At 33.5% G+C, this 20,369-nt stretch overlaps 3 protein-coding genes across 3 annotated transcripts in view; all 3 read left to right on the top strand.

The window, feature by feature from the left end:
• Positions 1-20,369, top strand: part of LOC128243310 (H(+)/Cl(-) exchange transporter 7-like) — a 33,624-nt gene that overhangs the window by 4,174 nt on the left and 9,081 nt on the right. Inside the window, exons 5-12 of the mRNA XM_052961017.1 lie at positions 344-453; positions 1,188-1,331; positions 2,030-2,113; positions 2,767-2,925; positions 3,725-3,835; positions 18,600-18,654; positions 19,052-19,251; positions 19,842-19,935. Of these exons, the coding sequence (XP_052816977.1) occupies positions 344-453; positions 1,188-1,331; positions 2,030-2,113; positions 2,767-2,925; positions 3,725-3,835; positions 18,600-18,654; positions 19,052-19,251; positions 19,842-19,935 (957 nt within the window). The remainder of the gene's footprint in view (positions 1-343; positions 454-1,187; positions 1,332-2,029; positions 2,114-2,766; positions 2,926-3,724; positions 3,836-18,599; positions 18,655-19,051; positions 19,252-19,841; positions 19,936-20,369) is intronic.
• The window catches only part of LOC128243332 (uncharacterized), a 38,071-nt gene continuing 21,559 nt past the window's right edge, over positions 3,858-20,369 (top strand). The window contains exon 1 of the mRNA XM_052961038.1: positions 3,858-7,496. The gene's annotated coding sequence lies outside the window, so the exon portion shown is untranslated. The remainder of the gene's footprint in view (positions 7,497-20,369) is intronic.
• LOC128243321 (uncharacterized) lies at positions 7,496-11,598 on the top strand. Its single transcript, XM_052961028.1, has 2 exons — positions 7,496-7,821; positions 9,185-11,598. The coding sequence occupies exons 1-2, from the start codon at positions 7,508-7,510 to the stop codon at positions 10,536-10,538; spliced, it is 1,668 nt and encodes a 555-aa protein (XP_052816988.1). The 5' UTR covers positions 7,496-7,507; the 3' UTR covers positions 10,539-11,598.

Below are 20,369 nucleotides of genomic sequence, written 5' to 3'. Positions count from 1 at the left end.
AACACAATTTAAGTCGTGATGTTGTCACAGCGAGGTCAAGCTATAATGCAGCCAATGGGCGCGGACAGACCTTGATAAACTGAAATAAACAAACAAACAAAAATATTATGTGTGTTTCTGGTTGCCTGACTTTATACATCTGCCTCTGACCATAACAAGTTTTCAACAATTATCATGTTATAATTAATTGATATGGGGGTTTTGTTGGACAGGTGTGTTAACTTTCTTGAATTTTGCTTTTATCTAAATAATGCTTTGAGAGCTTAGAATCCAACCGTAGCCTTATATCAGTACTATATCCACATTGCATAGTTTTTAATCAACACCTTAACCACGTGTTCAGTAGTTGACCATTGTACGGAGCGCAAATGTCTCGTTGCCCCGCTGCTGTCCTGGGTCGGACTGAATGGAGTTATCTTGTTGATTGGATCCTTCCTTACAGCGTTCATTGCTGTACGCAGGTTTTATTACATATATCTATAGTCTCGGAATGTAAAGGCCATTCTTAAAAGATGCACTCTTACTCCCAGATAAGATTTACCACAATTCATAATATTGTTTTAATAATTCAAAAAGGATGAATAAATGTTGAAAAGAATGTTTCTTATTCATGAATGAGTTTAATTTGAAAGAAATGAGCATAAAACATGGTATTTCTACCTTATGAGACTATAGTAGACCAAAGTTAATCTTTTAGTATTCACCATTCATTTCATTTTTGGTCTTTCTTCTGTTAAATTAACGGTTACAATCTTGTTATCAGTAATAAATATTTTTCATAAATGCATTATTTAGTAAGAAGTTAAAGGTTTATCAGTAAAAAATCTGTGGAAGGCAATTTTGACACTGTAGCTGGCAATTTTGAGTGTGAAGCAGGCAATTTTGACCCTGTAGCTGGCAATTTAAAACCTGTTACAGGCAATATTGAGCCAGTAACAGGCAATCTGACACTGTAGCTGGCAATTTTGACAAGGTAGCAGGCAATTTTGACAAGGTAGCAGGCAGTTTTGAACCTATAGCAGACAATTTTGAGCCTGTAGCAGGCAATTGTTAACCTGGAGCAGGCAAGTTTTTATTCAAACATACTTAAGTTATGATTCTCATGTTTAATTTTCAGTGATCCCTTTGTCATGAAGCTATAATGCTCTGCCCACACAATGTCCATTACAAGGAATTTATTTTTCCAGCCTGTGGCAGCTGGAAGTGGCATCCCACAGATCAAGTGTTTCCTGAACGGTGTCAAAGTCCCGCATGTTGTACGAGTGAAGACACTGTTTGTCAAGATCATCGGTGTTATTTTGGCTGTTGCGGGGGGTTTAGCAGTCGGCAAGGTTTGTTGGAATTACTGACATGTAACTGGTTAGTTCATAATCTATAAAGAAGAACAATGATCTATATAAATTTTACTGATTTTAAAACTTCCTTCAACAACAACTAAAAAAAGGATTATTGTTTATCATCAAATGAAAGGAAAACCTAGGTTATAAGCTGCAGTTGTTATCAGAACAATTTATGTTCTGGCTGTGACTTTTCCATGCATAGAGGTTTTATCAAATTATTAGGCCAAATTTCAAGATCAAAGGTCATTTGTAAAATTGAATTGTACTAATTGTGTTTGGGCTGTAATTTTAAAATTTTGCACAATTATGATAAGATGGTGTGTCGCTTAAAAGACCAAGGTTTATACGTAAAAGGTGAAGGTCACACTTTAAAGGTCATTGGTCACAATGCCTTATATTTTGGTTTGTACAGACTATAACTTTGACCTGCATTAGGAGATTTTAAAATAATGTGGCACTTATTTTCACTATTACTGGCCACTGTACGTATGTGTTTAGGGTTGAAGGTCAAGATTTCTCTTAAATTTCATTTGTTACAAATACTTGTTTTTGTCATGATAAATTAAAAGGTTAGAGTCTGTCCATAACTGTGGTTTAGTGAATTCTTGCTGTTTCCTTTTCTATTTTTCCATTGTGAAACCAGATGGTTTAGCAGTACCTGTTAATGTAAATTTCTGTTGTTGTTACAGGAAGGTCCTATGATCCACTCAGGGGCAGTTGTCGCAGCAGGAATTTCCCAGGGTAGATCTTCATCATTCAAGTTTGACCTCAAGGTATCACGCTTGCTTGTTATAGAAAACTTACCTAAATTTGAATCAATGAGATAAAAGCATTTTTTTGTGTAACTGGAATAAGTGACTTAATTAATGCAGTCAGGAAACACTCAGCAAAAAAGAGCTTTTTTCAAGGTCAGTGATATCTTGGCAAAAGTCTGGAAAAGTAGAAACAAGACATTTAGGATCAAGGGATGAATTTGAAAAAGAGCATAAAGAATGAGTAAAGGCTAAGGCAGTTTGTTCATTTCACAATGTTTTTTTAACAGTATTTATCATGCAAAAAGATCACTAATTAAGTTTTTGTATTTTGGTCAGGGAAAACTAAAATTTGGTCAGGGAAAAGTCAAGAATTTTATTTTCTGTGATTTGTGGGTACTCTGGTAATATTAACATTACTTTAGTGGAATCTAATATCTTATATTGCATCATTAATTTGAAAAATTCTGAGGAATCATAAAAAAGATTTATGACAACATTTGGGTGAAAGACCTTTTTGAATCTCAATACTGATGATACATGGTGAAATAATAAATATTGTATTCAACATCTTTCATCTAGATTGTCATATAACAGATCTACACATGCAATAAATGGAATGAAAAAATCTCAGCCTAAAATATTTCAAACAGAAAATCTTGGTTACTTTTCAGTTATTTGAGTATTTCCGCTCTGACACAGAGAAGCGTGACTTTGTGTCGGGAGGAGCAGCAGCAGGCGTGTCAGCAGCCTTCGGGGCACCTGTTGGTGGAGTTCTCTTTTCACTGGAGGAGGGCGCCAGCTTCTGGAATCAGGCTCTCACCTGGAGAATTGTATGTGCAAATGTTTTGTTCTGCTCTTACATGTTTTAAAGATAATGTTCTGCTTGATAGCTATTATACCTTTGTGATGCAATCAATTGTCGGCATATTTCACTGCAAACTGTGATGTACATGTGACTAACGATTAAATTTTAGTGTGATTTTTTGTTGTATAAATACATTGTTAGTAGGTGATTTTGGTTGTATAAGTCTGTTTTCGAAGAAATAGGTTGAGACATTATTTTAGCATTGTTGTCATTGGCAGTGGTGTTGTTATCATCTGTGGCAGGGTCAGCAGTGTTGTCTTGCCGAATATGTAACCTTAGTCACAATGCTCATTTCTCAAGAGTATATGAAATATAAGCATAAAACATATATATATATATATATATATATATATATATATATATATATATATATATATACATGTTAACATGTATACATGTATGTATAATATTGTGATGGGCATATAACTGGCAAGTCCATTAACTTTAGCTGTAATATTTCTTTAAATATGTCCGGCTTGCCTAACTAAGGGTATTGGATGAGCATTTTAAGTGATTAACACGATGTAAATGGGAGCCTCACTTTAAAGATTAAGTTGAATTCTAACAGGTAGGTAAATTACAAAGATATGACTCTAAGATCATGCATGTCAGAAATGCTTAAAATCATCTTTTTACTTATATAACTGTGTGCTATAATTTATTGACAATTTTTTTTACTTTTTGGGTCAATTAGATGGTTAGATGAAAATCAATTTTGTGCTAATTGGTTTATCATGGCAAAATGTTTACCGTTTCTGTTTCAGTTTTTTGCCTCCATGTTGTCCACACTCACCCTGAACGTCGTCGCGAGTTGTAGAAATGGGAACTGTTTCAACCTTTCTCTGCCTGGTCTATTCAACTTCGGCAAATTTGGGGTATCTTACCTTTTCTTGTTATTCATCCTATTAATCATGTCTTCCCCCATAAATTCAGAGATATATTGTTTTTTCTCAAGTTGTCTGTCCGTACGTCCATCACAAATCATGTCCGCTCAATAATTCTTGAACAGCTGTTACAGCCAGCTTGGCTCAAGGTCAAGGTAACACATAGAGGGCAAAGATCATATGACTACAATTCATGTCCGGTCTTTAGCTGTTAAACCCTTGATATGAAGTATTTTGAAACAACTCGCCACAAATGTTCACCATATTGAGACGATGTGCAGAGCATATGTAACAACCAGCTTGGTTCAAGGTCAAGGTCGCACTTTGAGATTGAAGGTCATATGACTATAATATGACTTTTATTATGACCCTGATTGACATAAGGAACTAAGTTTAAAGTTTTAGGGCAGTCTAAAGTTTTAGGGCAAGATGGGATTTTTATTAATAACTTCTATATCCTTAATTCAATTGTTTTTATTCTTCGCCCAATAAATGACCACCCTCTTACATAATTCCATTTTAACCTTAAATGCAAATTATTGCCCTTGATTGACATTGTTTTATTTCTTTTGACAGGCTAATTTTTATATTTTCAACCAGGAATTCACAAAGGGAAAACTGGGTATTAGAATGACTTGGATCGTTGCTGGCTGGTGGGTGGGAAGGAGCAATCTCAAATAGTTTTAGTTAGGTTTGACATAAAGTGACCAAACTTGATATATAGGAAGAGTTAATAGAGACCTTTCATAGGACTGGGTTTTGGGCCCCTAGGATTTAGGTCAATGTCTCTGTTACTATAAGTAGAAAAATGGTAGGTATTGAATGACTTAAGTTAGGGTTAACATATTGCAGCCAAACTTGGTATATATGAAGGGTTTATAGAGACCTTTCATGGGATTGTGTTTGGGGCCTCAAGAATCAGGGTCAAGGTCACTGTCGTTAAAAATAAAAAATGGTTAGTACTGAAATGAAAAACTCACTGGTAAGTAAGGGTTGACATATTGTTACCAAACTTGGTATATGGGCAGAGTTTATGTAGACCTTTCATGGGATTGTTTTGGGGCCCCTAGAGTCAAGATCACTGTTTCTAAAAACAGATAACCATTTGGTGCAGAATTACTTTAGTAAGGGTTGACATTTTGTGAACAAACTTGATATGTTGGAGAGTTTATGGAGGACTTTCATGGGATTGTGTTTGGGGTCCCTGAAGTTGATACTGAATCTCATTACAAAGGCTGAAGTTCTTTCAATCATTGAAAACCTGGTTTTGTCACATCAGGTTTCTTGTTTACTTTTTATTTGACGTTTTTTATTGATTTAGACTGGCACAAATAACTTCATTATTGTATTCATTTCTAAGACAAGGTGATGTAGTCGAGGACACAGGACTGGTGATCCTTTTCCTTTTTAGAAATTTATTACAACAAAAAATATGTAGATACATGTATGGTAGAGAGAAACATTGAACATTTCTTTTTCCACAAACTACTCGTGGTTGGCAAGTTTTGTCTGTTAGAAGCATGGACCATTTACTATGATATATTAACAAAAATATACTAAAAGCATAAAAAGAATGGGCTCAAACTTAGACATGGTAGTTGTGATCCAATTCTATTTATAAATGATTTATTATTTTAATACATTGATTTTGATTCAATGTTTAATTCTTGTAAAATGTAAGGAAGGAGTGACGGAGGATAGATTTAACTTGTGAATCAACTGTGTAATTATGCAACAGTGATATTATTATTCCGAGTACAACAGTTTTCAAATATAAAGTCATAAGCTTTACATTTCAATTGTTTCACATCTGCAGAAGGATGATGTAAGTCATTTAGACTTTACTTTAATCATTCTTACATTACTCCTTGCCTTTCAGTACATTTCCGTTTCTCTTTCCCCAATTCTTCATAAGTGTTTGAGCACAACAAACTTAACTAGCTTATTTTATTAAGCCAAATTCCTTTGTTCATATCGATATTTCGATTGTTTTTTAGTTTATTGTGATTTTCATATAGATAATTTTCTTGTCAAGTTCAAAAACTTTTAAGGATGTATACATTAGACTAATTATATGAAGATCAAAGTAGTTAGCTTAGCCAGGGTGTCCAACGTAAGTTATTTTTGTGAAATTTTAAGTCAGAGACAAGAAATACTTGGAAAAACTATCTTTTATATTTAGTGATTTTACCGGTTTTCTCACAATTTTTTTTTTTTTTTTTTTTGCCTGCGTCCTATCTATGCTAGCATCCTATAAATAGTTAAATACTGTAGGTACTTACTTACCAGGTCAAAATATCCAACACCAAAAAACTCAAAAGAGTGTGCTGTTTTGTTACGCATCGAACATGTATCTCACTTAAAATTCCGCAATTTTTTTTTTACGTTGGACCCCTTGATAGCTTAATATTTTAATAGGGACTTAAGATGTTTTGGGAAATTTGGGACTGTGGTGGTATTCAATATTGGTTTTAATTGAATCTTAAGAATGATGTATAGCTAATTGGCTGGTGTGATGTAAACGAAGAACCTATACAGTGATTGAAGTCAATGGTGTATGACCGTAAGATTGACTTGTCATCAGCAAATAACAGGCGTATTTTTACTTCAAAGTCTGTATAGAAAAAGATGTGTTTTCAAGACAATTAAATTGACTTACCTTTCTTTAGACTCCATTGAAAAACAACTTTCTATCAGCAATGATGACTTTCAGACAAGAAGAGAATGGTATAAAAACCGGGTATTATAAATATTGTTTATATCTTCAATTTCCCACATAGTCATATTTGTTTGCCATTGATCATTGTTACAAATATATTAATCACTTCTCATAAAAGTTGGAAATCCTGTTTCCTTTTGGCATTCATCAAAAAATCTTTTTTATTATTGCATGTTTTTTTATTATTGCATGTTTCCTATTCCCTATTTTTATATACATTTTTGTGTATTTTAAAGTTCTAGGGAATTTTAATCCCCAGCCATGACACCGGCAGGTTAAAAATACCGGGGGGTTATGGCATGTATGCCATATGCACTTATCAAGGTCAATGATGTATGAATGGTAGATTTACAAGTCATCAGCAAATAAGGGGGACATGTTTTTTATGGAAAACATGAAGATATTTGACTGCATTTGAACTGAGATATTAGTTGACACTTTTATTGTCATGATTATATGTTACTTCAAAAAGTAATTTGAACTATTAATTTATTGATTGTGTTAAACTATTTGTTATCTGATTTATTTTTGCAGAACAGTTCAATAATTGAACTACTTTAAATGTTCAACTGTTCTACTAAACAATTCAACAAAAAATACAATTTGTCAGATTTTCTTTTTGATTTTTTTTTAACTGAAACGCATGATATTTTGTTTTGAGTTGAAGTTGGTTTAAACATATCATTCCCAAGGTGGTATTATTATGTTTGTTTAGTTTATTGATTGGAGTATTTTACTTCCTGGTCTTTTGAATGGTTGCTAGCAACTCATTGTGCTTTTTAAACTTGAAACAGTAATGGCAGTTAATAAAAATGTGATGAGGTGACATTTTATCGGATTCTTCCTTCACTTATCATAATTGTGTAATTATGCTAGTGTTGATAACTGTAATCTAGACTGAAGTGTTATTTGACAAGTTTAAATGGTTGACAAGTCTAAACAAAATGGCATTTGGAGGTTCATCTTTTTACAAGGGATCTGACCTGATTCATGACTACAGTTGTTCCAAGTGTGAGGAAAATGACTTGAACACTGAAGCCCAGCACTTCTGCCCAGAGTGTGAACACTATCTGTGTGACAAGTGTGTGAGGATACATGGGGAGTACTTCAAGAAACATGTTGTGTATGGGCGTGGAGACATCCAGAAATGGACAGGATTCTCCATGGACAGATGTGACCAACATGGGAACAAGCTGGAGGTCCACTGTGATGACCATCAGGAACTGTGTTGCCATGTCTGTGTGTCACTCAATCACAGGTGATTAATTTTATAAGTTTTGTTACATTTTTGTTTAGATATTGTGAAAGTGTTGGTGTTGTTGAAGTAGGCAAAGCCATCATCAGAGTTGTGCAGAAAGTTTAACCCTGGCCATTACTCCAAATCTGTTCAACATTATCAAATAAAACTTACACATGGGCCCAGAGAATATATGCCTTAAAACTGAGAATATAACAGCTAAAGCACACTATACAACCCCCGCCTCACAAAGTGAAGTGGTCCTGTCTGTCAGTCTAAAACATCTGTCATGCTTTCCTGTACCATCCATAATTTTGTCATGTTGGGATCCTCAATAATTAGACAAATATAAAATGACGACATGTCACACTCAAGACCTTGGTCCCCAGCAGTAAGGTCAAGGTCACTTTGCTAGTAATGCTATATTAGTTTACTAAAGATTGTGGTTCATGTCTTTGTCAGTATTAGTGAGATTTTGAAATAAATTTGCAATAGTGACCACCAGATGTGTTGTGCCCAAGACCTGGGTCTATAATTCCTTTTTCATTTATCAATCAATATCAGTCAATCAATAATCAATATTTTGATGTTTATTTTAAGTTTTTACTTGTTAGTATAAAACCTGCTTGTCTGTCTTCTTTTATTTTTTTTATTGATTTTGAAGTTACTTATTGTTTTTCTTGTGGTCATGATAAAAGGGTTAAAATTGGCCATGACTTCAAGCCCTTTAATATATTAACACAAAAGTCACGATCACTGTATGGACATAATTATGCAATATGTCTGAGAAGCTCTGGCTTAGTTATGCATCTTAGTCGCGTCAGAAAATATTTGTGATTCTTTTTAAAAATAAATATATAAAGAAATAAATCAATGAGGGCATCCTTTCTCTTATTTGTTAAATTGGTGTTGCTGTTGTCAGGTATTTGGTTGAGAAATCAACTAAGGTATTTAGCCAAGTTTTAAAAAAGTCGAGGGCTGAAGAAAAGTTATTGGGTACTAAGGGCGTATTGTATCTGGCTGCGTTGAACTTAAATATCCCTCTCTAAATTAATTCTACAAAAACAAGTTACAAATGTGTTAAGTGGAAGTGGGTTTAAACTGCGAGAAAAATAAAGTTTATTTATAAATTTATAATAAGCTTTAAACCAAGCAATGGAATGATTTGATTACCTAAAGCATTTAATTTTAAGAAAGCAGAAGGGTGCACATTTTTGTCTCAATGAAGACAGAGGGGTCCTTTCATAAAAGGCAGGAAGCATCACCCTCCTATAATTATTTAGCTTAAACCTTAGACTAGATTCTAAAGGTGTTATTAAAATAAAATCTGATTTATTTTTTATCATTTGGCAATGCCATCTCAAGAGAACATGTACATTTTCAGATTTTGTAGCAGTATAAGTCACTTGCCAGAACTGGCCAGAGGCTTCCTTGAAAAAGCAGAGTTCAAGCAGCTGCCAGAAGCAGTGGACAAGATGAGGAGCAGGCTAGATGAGCTCAAGAATGCCAAGATGAAAGACCAAGCCTCTCTTAAGGACTCATACAAGAACATCCTGGCTGAAATCAAGGCTCTCCGTAAAGAGTTTAACCAGATCTTAGACGAGCTTGAGAAAAAAACAGTTGAACAATTAGATAGCATGAAGAAGGATTTAGAGAAGAGTTTGAAAGATGACATTGAAAAGTGTACTCATATGAATGAGTTACTGAAAACCATGATTGATAAGTTCAGGCAGATAACTGGAAAAAACAAGGAGACTAATTGTTACGTCGGGCACAGGAAATGTAAAACAAAACTGACAGAAGCCCAGAATCTATTGCATGAAATACAAGAAAAGCCAGTAGAAACCTTATGTTTTAAGTATGACAGCAGCATAATGCCATTTCTCAGGAACCTGAACATGTTTGGAGCCACTGAAAGAGTGATTTCCAAAGCAAAGAGGTTAGATAGTGGTTACGTGTACAAAGGTCAAGGGTCAAAGAAGTTCAGTGTTAGAATAAAGAAAGATAAGAACACCTGCAGTATTGAAGGTATATGTGAGCTGCCCAGTGGAGACCTTGTTATTGCTGACTCAAACAACAGGAGACTGAAGCTTCTGGACATGAAGTACAAGGTCACTGCTCACCTTGATTGTCCTGCATCTCCAGAACACTTGTGCCACACAACCGGCAGTGAGGTTGCTGTAGTTACTTATGAAGATAAAACATATATAGTCTACTTCCTGACAGTGACCAGAGGACAGTTACACTTATCAAGAAAGTTCACCACAGACCATGACTGTACCTCCATTGCCTACCACGAGGGTCTACTGTATGTGGGCTCTGACTCTGCCCTCTACCAGTACACAATGGATGGACTGATGGGAAAGGTAATATATGAAGAAAGGGGAGTGGCCAAATGTGCTGTAAGTCCTGATGGGGAGAGATTCTATATAACAACATTGTATGGCAGTAAATTAATTACCCTTGATAAAAATGGTCAAGTGTTATCAAAACTAAGAGATCCTGAACTAAAAACTCCCAGGGGAGTATGTGTCAGCCCTAGTGGCCATGTGTTTGTGTGTGGGTATATGTCTGACACTGTGGTACAGGTGGACAGAGAGGGAAGACAGAAGCTTGCCACAGTGGCCACGGAGGCTGATGACCTGGCCTGCCCTCAGTCAGTGTGGTTCAGTGAACAAACCTCAAGTCTCATTGTTGGAAATGATGATGATAGCATTGTAGTTATCAAGCTGTGTTGAAAAGTGAATCAGATTCTACACTTTATGTGAATATTTGTGTTGATTCAACTAAAACCTGTTTGTGATTATATAAATGTTGAATTATGTTTTGTGAAATCTGAACAAATGTCACTTATAACTGATAGATTTTTCATCATAACCTACATACCCTGTTAAAATGGATTTTTTTTTTAAATAAAATGTATTGATCATAACTATACATTACTTACATGTACATGTAATATAAACTGAAGATAAATTGGTATTTTGATACTTGCTCTATTTCAATGGTAATATTAAATAAATGAACATAACAAATGGCTTATATTACATCATTGGCTACGGATATAATAATCATCATGATGTAAGTAAAATAAAATAATTGTGTGATGTTGTTAGCCCTATAGAGCAAAACCTAAATCATTGTGTAAATAGATGAATAGACCACCAACTTCATTTTTTTTTCAATATGATGTTTGAATATATCATACTAAATAGAAAACTATATTATTTTTGAAAAATAAACAGATAAAAAGATTACATTAATTTTTCTGCCTCAACAGTGAAAAAAAAAATCCAAAACGAAAATTAAGTTGAGGTTTATTTCTTTTGATCAGACTTTGTCTGTCTGTCGCCACAATTTCTACCAATTCTTTATAAAGTTGGTCAGAATCTGTGAACATATGTATATATAAATGCAGGTCCATTTTAGTTATGGGTCTTGTTTGGTCTTAAAACGTAGGTCACTAGGGTGAACATATACAAAAAGTTTTGTTTACCTAAAACTGGGTTGGAGTTCTAATGTTCAACAAACGTGTTAACTATGTGGTCACTTTTTCAACAAAATTCAGGTCAAGGTTGAGTACTGGTGATCAGTAAAACAATCAACCAGTGCTCTATTTTGAATTATCAGAATTGCACTATAATTCAAATTTTCTGTATGCAAGAAAAAGTATCATTCACATGTATGCGGGATGGATGAAAAACTCCAACCCTGACACATGTGTTGGCGGTCATTTGAGAAACATCGTTACCGCCCCGCATACATGTGAAAAGTACTTATAAGACCCCACCCCCATTGTGCCTACCAAATACTCCATCATTTTCTGCCGTTCTGTAACAATAATATTAAACAATTTTTAGATTGCGTTTTGAATACTATTCCTTAACTTGATAATGCTATTCTAGTACCGTATTCATGTTTAATACAAAGTCAATCTGGCATGGATGTATGACTTTTCATTTAAGGATGTTATAACTTTGTAACATCATAAACAAGTATATTAAATCTGAATAAACAGCAAAAATGGCAACAAGTTTATTTTTGGTTTCTATTCAACTTTATGTTTTCTTTTAATACTTGTTAAAACTCAATTCACTCAATTATGTTGCAAAACAATGAAAATATGACACTAAGATAATTTCAATTTATACCTTAAAAATGACAAAGATATTGTTTTTAAAAGAGCCCCAGCAGCTCAAATTTGTTTGCATAAAAAAAATTCCCCTAAAGCTGCACTCTCAAAGATTCACAGTTTTCAGCAATATAAGAACTCTTACTATACAAAATATCTCAATTGTTTGGAAACCTGCCAACAATCATTTAGTTAGTAACTATTTCGCTATAAAACAGCAATTTTTGAACATAAATATGAAAAACTGCAATCTAATCACTTGTGAGCAATCTTATGTCACTTTTTTCCGGACATTTAGGCAAAAGTTCCTTGACAAGAGAAATAATAAGTTGTCGAAACAGACAATCTGTGTGAGTGTAGCTTTAATATAATATTAAATAGTTACTCAAATAGTATGCTGCATGTAATTCTGAGTAAAAAAAATGTATACAAGTTACAGGAATATATTGACAGGTATGGTATCTGCTGATGCCTTTTTCTATGCACATACACAACACCACCTTATTACTATGACTCAATTTATTATATGCTCTCTGCTGGTTCATAGAGATTTATTATTGAAACAAAATTGATATTTCACTGTTTCAAACTTTAATTTGAAATGAAAACCCGCTCTCGGTTTCTAAATCAAATGTCAGCGCGCATAGGGTTGGTACACAATTTCAATAATGTCATTTACTTAACAACCTCATGAACACCAAAAGTAAATATTTTATTTGTAAAATACGAAAATTGGTGCTCACTCGGTGAGATATTACGATCTTACATTGAAACAAACAGTTATCCTCTATATCTGCTTTTAATTTTTGTATGCATTTATTGATTTATTGAACGCGGGTGATGATTTACTTTGTTATTCCAGGGTTGGAAGTGAATAGGTTATAACTTAAATATGTAAGTCGACGTAAGAATTCAAGAACTTCAAACTGCAGTGCTCTCCCCTACCGTGCCAAAAAAGCTTCGCTAAAGCGTCACAAAACGATGCTAAAAGCGCCGCAAAACGATGCTAAAAGCGCCGCAAAACGATGCGGTATTGGCCAAAAAAACGAAGCTTTAGCGAAGCTTTCGATTTGTTAAAAGCGCAGCTTTTTCCTTTTTTGTTTGAAATAGCGAAGCTTTGTGCAGTATTGGCCAAAAAGCGCAGCTATTCGCAAAAGCTGCGCTTTTTGCTTGAAATAGCGAAGCTTTGTGCGGAAAAAGCGCAGCTATTCGCAAAAGCTGCGCTTTTTGCTTGAAATTGCGAAGCTTTGTGCGGTATTGGCCAAAAAGCACAGCTTTTGCGAATAGCTGCGCTTTTTGCTTGAAATAGCGAAGCTTTTGCGAAGCTTTGTGCGGTATTGGCCAAAAAGCGCAGCTATTCACAAAAGCTGCGCTTTTTGTTTAACCCTTTAGCACATAGACAAGTGGCCAGATTACACCTCCCAGTCAATAGCCATCTTACTGATAAGCAGTCCTTATCTGCATAGGTACTTTTCTGGATATTTGAAAATGAGAAAATGAATACAGCAGTATGACCTTAAAATCAATGTTACTCCAAATAATTGTGTCCAAATCTTTTTTTATGTGAATTCATTTTTTATAGATAATTAAATTATCTAATAAATGGTGTCAATGATGAAATATTAAATTATTTTATTTCAGCTGTGAATGTATTTTCAAGATGGATTTGTAACATTTCTTTGAAATGTCATAATTGCATTAAATCAAAGGGTAATAAAATGCTGGGATCGATCTAATTTTTATTACCCCTATCATAAAAAAGACCCATCTGGATTAAAAAGCCGACAATTTATGTTCTTGTGTATTAATACACAGAAATATGTCAGGAATATCCGGTGTCATCCAGCTGAGAGATCCAGTCCAAGGTGTCTGTTTAACTTTATTACCCCCTCATAAAATTGTTTACAAAAAAAGAAAGCCGATAAATGATTTTCCGGTATGAATAAAAAGATCTAGATCAAACAAAACGCTTGCACATGACCTATTTTACAGCCAAAACTATGATGGACATTATATAAGCTTCACAGAAAATTTACCATCATTTTCTCATTTACTAATTGTTTCTTTTGTTTGTAAACAAAATATTACCTTTAAGTAAATATAATCTCAATTGATTTTAATGGTAAACTGAACTGACGTAATATATTTAATGATTTACGCATCAATGAATTTGGGGGAAATTCCATACAGTACTTAGCTCGTGGTCTTATTACGTCACAATGGGATATCACACCTGCGATTGGGAGTATAAACACCTTCTCAATTTAGCAGACGATATTTTCAAGGGAAAATCAATACACAAAAGGTTAAACTTTAATTTTATAAACATCCGGGATATTGTTTACAAAAAGAAAGATGCAAAATTGAAATATTGAAATGACCCTATTGAAATATGCGGGCCATGCGTTTACATCCAGTAATGGATACGGTCGGCCAAATGCGTATACATCTGGTAATGAGCTACGTCGGCCAATCTCGTATACATGAAGCTTTGTGCGTTATTGGCCAAAAAGCGCAGCTATTCGCAAAAGCTGCGCTTTTTCAGGCCAATACCGCACAAGGCTTCGCAAAAGCTTCGCTATTTAAAGCAAAAAGCACAGCTTTTGCAAATAGCTGCGCTTTTTGAGCCATAACAGCAGAAAGCTTCGCAAAGCTGCGCTTTTCAAGCAAAAAGCGCAGCTCTTCGCAAAAGCTACGCTTTTTTGGCCAATACTGCAGAAAGCTTCGCAAAAGCTGCGCTTTTTGTGGCAAAAAAACGCAGCTCTTCTCAAAAGCTGCTTTTTTTCCCTCCAACCCTCTAATACTATAGGGGATAAAAAGCCTCAGACTGGTGTAACAAAAAACTTTTAATAAAATATATATCATATATACATCAATGCCAAGTTTATCACTAGTTCCCACATGATATGAAATAATATCCCATTGATACCTGTGTATAAACTTCCCCAATAAAGAATAAAAACAAAACATTATGACCTTTTATTGCTGTATTAAAATGTGAAATTGTTGAATATCAATTTTTTTTCACTGATACTATTCTCTATTAAACCACATGGAAGCATATTCTAAATGTTTGAAATCAATATTTATACTCAATATTGTTTATTTTTGTTTAGATCTTCGAATTATTTACACCATTAGTTGGTGTAGAGGCATACCTTTCAGTATGATACCTAAATTGTGAACTTTTTTTTTAAACTGTCAACTACATAGTAAAATGACTTTTTTCATACTCTGCCTTATGTTGCCCTTTTGTTAAATTTAGAGGTTCCTAACAGCTCTGTTTATTACACAGTGTGAACTACCAGATTGTTAATTAACACTTTACATAATGGATCAATCCAATTTTCAATATCTGGTAGGCCATCTGGCAGATGACAATTTTATTACCCCTTGTAAAACAACACTGATTCTTATCAGATGTACATTTAATGGAAAAACATTCTGCAAATTTTGATAGATATTCTGTTAAGCCAAGGGTAAAAACAAGAAATCAATGAGTTTTAAAACTATATCTTATAAATTTCATTGTATTTTTAAGAGCTGGATATCATTTTGAAATATAAAGTCCAACATGTTTAAGAAAATAGTCACTGAGGTTATTAAGTAATTGATAAACAACTAAAATAAGTATAAGATCAGAATATTATAAGAACTCACCAGTATTGCATGTCATCTTTTACAAAACATCAAATGATTGGATTGTCATTCCAAATCATAGTCCATGTTCATCTGATCTTATGATAGTTATATCATACATTTAATATCATTGATTTATCCCTTTAATCATCAATGGTTGTTATTTGTGTAAATTCATTAATTCCTTTAAAAACATCCAACCCTTCCTGCTGAAATCCCAACAAAATGGCCGCCCTTATTTTAAATTTGGTTCTGTGATTCTGATTGGTTGTTGTACAAATATGGCTTATCATGGGAATGGCTTATGAACAAAGCATTAAGATCTATGATGATAACATGTATAGAAATTTAAGTAATATGAATTCTGTGAATATTCAGTTGAATGCAATTAATAACTGTTTATTTTGTAAGTGTATTATTTTGCATAATATTATAAAATTATGATTTATTGCATTGATTTATTAAAAATATCCTTTTTTATTTTATTTTGAATCATTTATTGATAATTCATTTATTCATCCAGTCATTTAAAAGTAACTAATTGAGTAAATAAATTAATATATTTATTAATTATTTATTAATTTATTTATTCATTCCTTCATTCAATTATTTATTCAAATTTTCATTCATTCATTCATTCATTCATTCATTCATTCATTCATTCATTCATTCATTCTTATTCATTCATTCATTCATTCATTCATTCATTCATTCATTCATTCATTCATTCATTCATTCATTCATTCATTCATTCATTCATTCATTCATTCATTCATTCATTCATTCATTCATTCTTATTCATTCATTCATTCATTCATTCATTCATTCATTCATTCATTCATTCATTCATTCATTCATTCATTCATTCATTCATTCATTCATTCATTCAATCACTAATCAATCAACCAACCAATCAATCAACCCACCAGTTAATCAATCAATACATCAGTAAATCAATCAAACATTCACATTCATTTATCATTCATTCATCATTCATTCATTTGTGCAATCAATCAATCAATCAATCAATCAATCAATCAATCAATTCATTCCTTTTTTTCCATATTTCATCCATTCATCAAGAGATTGAATACTTCATTCAATCAGGAATAGAATGTATGAATTTGATGAATGATTGAATTTTTTTTTTTATGTTATTGTAGATTTACACATGGATAAACTAAAACATTTAAATTACTGCTGATAAAAGAAATTCTTAACTTGAACATGAATTATTATAATTGAGATGAAATGCAGAATTTTTAAAAGAAAAAATTCTTCAGCTTAGAAAAAGCACTTATTATTTATATAATACACTTAAAACGCAAAAAAGTGTACCTACAAAGCAAAAGATCCAAAAAAATAAGCTTCGTCTTTTCTTTTAAAGCTTCGTCTTTGGTTGAAAAGCTTTGTCTTTTCCAATAAATATTGGCCATCTTAAATTTCAAAAAGACGAAGCTTTTTATGCAAAAGACGAAGCTTTTATGTTAAAGACAAAGCTTTTGTTTAAGGAAAATATGGCTGAAACAAAAAGACGAAGCTATTTTTCAAAAGACGAAGGTTTAGCGAAGCTTTTTTTACTAAAAGCGAACCTTTCATGAAAAAAACGCAGCTTTTGCGAAGCTTTTGAAAAAAGCGAAGAAAAAGCACAGCTTTTGCGAAGCTTTTGAAAAAAACGCAGCTTTGGAAAAAAAAGCGCAGCTTTATAGCGAAGAAATAGCTTCGCTAAAGCTGCGCTTTTTATGAAGCTTCGTTTTTATTTGGCACGGGAGTGTCAATATTCTCTGCTGACAGGTTTGATATTGTTGGCTATGAAAGCATTTTGCAAAAAAAATTTTTTTAAAGTAGTGTTATTGCTTTATTGTCGTCACCATGCAAAACGTTTAACTGTGGCCATAATTCATAAACGATTCAAGATTACAATACAAACTTCAGATATTCAATTAACATGCAAACGTTTCTAGAAACAATACGCACATGTTTAGCAGGGCTCATAACTCTGGTTTCAATGATAATTAGGTTATGCTTCTTGTGTCTCTGAAAGAACTGTTGCTTTGTTAGTTTAGTTCTTACAACAACATACGGAATGGGTGAGATTCATCAGATCTCAAATGGGGTTACATGTTTATTCATTCATACCAAAGCATCAAATGGAATACAATTCCACAGGCATAGCTATATATGAAACATAGTATTCAGTATGAATAACTACAATAGAGAAATATGCTGTACTATATCAAGACTTGTGTCCCTAAGATACATTTAGATTATGAATGCAACAAGAACAACAGACAATCGTTGGTGTTCCCTTCGTTCTCTTATCATTTACTTAAAATCCGAGTGCCTAAAAGATGTAAATAATGGGTAAGACTGGTCTTGTGGTATAGGTTTATTTTCTCCACCAGGGCATGATCTCTAAGCCTCTTTAAAGTGGACACCAAATATGGTTTTGACCAAGAAAACTGTGAGATTCAATTCATGTTTATATCCTTCATCTTTGCAACTTATATTATATCAACTAAAAGATAAATGCAATGTCACCATATCTGTCCCGAAAAACTGGTAATTTGCCAAGACATCTTTTATTATTACAGGTATTGGTTTGTAAGCCATATCAAATTTACACTGTTTTTAGCTTCAGGTTCTCATTTTAAACCTGCTTTTCCGCAAGAAAATTCACAACAAAAAGTGCCATAGAAAAACAAATATTATGATCTTTGCAAGAAATGCTTTAATACACAAATATCTATGAGAACAGACTTTCCCAATGAATATCACGATATAGGAAACTTCATTATGATTGTACCTAGCCAAATACCTTGTAAAACAAAAAATTGAACCATCAGTCTGTATAAAGTTTTTGACTCATAGAATTGTTTACTGTGCTTCAGTATGATTTTGGTAACATTTTCTTTCCTGTCATTTTGATGGCTGAAAACCTTTCTGCCTGATTACGCTAAACACAGAATCAATTTGAAATGGCATAACTACTAAACATGTTTTCTCATGTTTTTCTTTTTCTTTTCAGAGTCTTAGTTATAGTCCCATAGAAATCATCATGTTTGTGTTCATGGGGGTTATAGGTAAACATTTGATATATTTTCACCAGTTATTTGTATGTTGGAACTTATAAGTAAACTACTGGCATAAGTTTATTCATATACCATGCATTTAGCTCAGTTTCAGGGGTATTCATGTAATAAATGTGCATAAAAAGTCTGTGCAAAAACCCCAGATTAATATCTACTAATTTATCTTAATATCTTGTATATTTTTGTAGTAAGAGGCATGTTTCATTAGAGGTATTAGTCATTATATAAAATTGCTTTAGGGTAATTTGTTATTGTGATAAATATTTGTTTTAAATTGAACTTAAGTTAGTATCTAAGTTAAAAAACTAATCCTTGAATGAAATGGGCCCTAGTTAGATGATTAGTTAAGACAATCAACAGACTTATGAACAATATTCAATATAACCAGGTGGAGTTTTTGGCGCATTGTTTAACCACATGAACTTCAAACTGACGATATTCCGCAACAAGTACATTCATAGCCGTCTGGCGCGGGTTGCGGAAGCTGTTCTCGTTGCTGTCATGTCTGGAACCATCTCGTTTCTCATCATCCTGGTCTACAACGACTGCCAGCCAATGACAGCCGAGCCTAAATCCTACCCTGTACAGGTTCGTTAATAACATAAACATAACGATCATTTGTCATTAACTGTTACCCCATTCAAAGTCATATCTCATCCTCCATTCCTAAATGAACAGCCTTTCAGAATATATTCAGATGACGAATCATTACGTATCAATATTAATTCAGAGTTGTTTATCCTGTTATTGTTTGTATTGTATCAGGAGGCCACATAAAACAATTGACAAGTGATTGTCGGATTATTCTAATTACATAATGGATGAGAAAGGATCATTGTAATGTTTTGTTTAATAAAATTAAATGTTTTTTTAACAATTCTTGAAAGAATATCGAACCATTAGTGTAAAAAAAGAAATGAATTGCGTGATTGTTGTCATTTTTGGGGAAATGAACACAGTTGGGCTGGTTAAGGTACACTCTGAGTCCAAACACACACTATATCAAATATGCCCTCTTTAGCCTTTGAACATTCAAACTGCAAATTTGAATCTATCTTCAAAAGCACCAGGAATGTAAAGCATGCATCAAATTTAAATTAATTTTACGTTCTATTTTGAAAAAGAAAAGGTTTGATTTTGCTCCTTTATATCCTTTACACATTATATATTTGTTGCAGATTTTCTGCCCAGACGGCCATTACAGCTCCACGGCTGGCCTGTTTTTCCAGACACCTGAGGCAGGAGCCATCCATCTCTTCCATGATGTTGAAGGTATGGTGGGTTTTCATATCTGAGTATCAGGAAAAAAGACTTTATGCAAATCACTTCTGTTAAATGTTTCATTAACTGTTATTAGTTTACTCTGCCATTGTGTCTTTCTTGTCACCATGCTTCATGCAAAGTTGAAATGGGTGCTATTCCCAGCCAAGGCGTATGTGTGTTTGGTTTGTGGTCACCAAATTGTTCAAGAGTTTGTTCTAGCTATATAAAACCTATCATGTATGAACACAAAAACATGCAAGAACATGGGCAAAACGCAACAGTAATGAAAACAGATAATTCCAGATATTTAGCTCGACTATTCGAAGAATAGGTGGGCTATACTACTCGCCCCAGCGTCGGCGTCCGGATAAAGTTTTTGGGCAAGTTGGGATTTTCACTTATAAGTCCAATACCCTACTTTCAATTGACGTAATACTTCAGGC

Source organism: Mya arenaria, chromosome 2 (genome assembly GCF_026914265.1).
Source record: "Mya arenaria isolate MELC-2E11 chromosome 2, ASM2691426v1".
NCBI classification, from domain to species: Eukaryota; Metazoa; Mollusca; class Bivalvia; order Myida; family Myidae; genus Mya; species Mya arenaria.
Note: the sequence above shows the minus strand (reverse complement) of the source record. Positions and strands in the feature narration are given on the sequence as shown.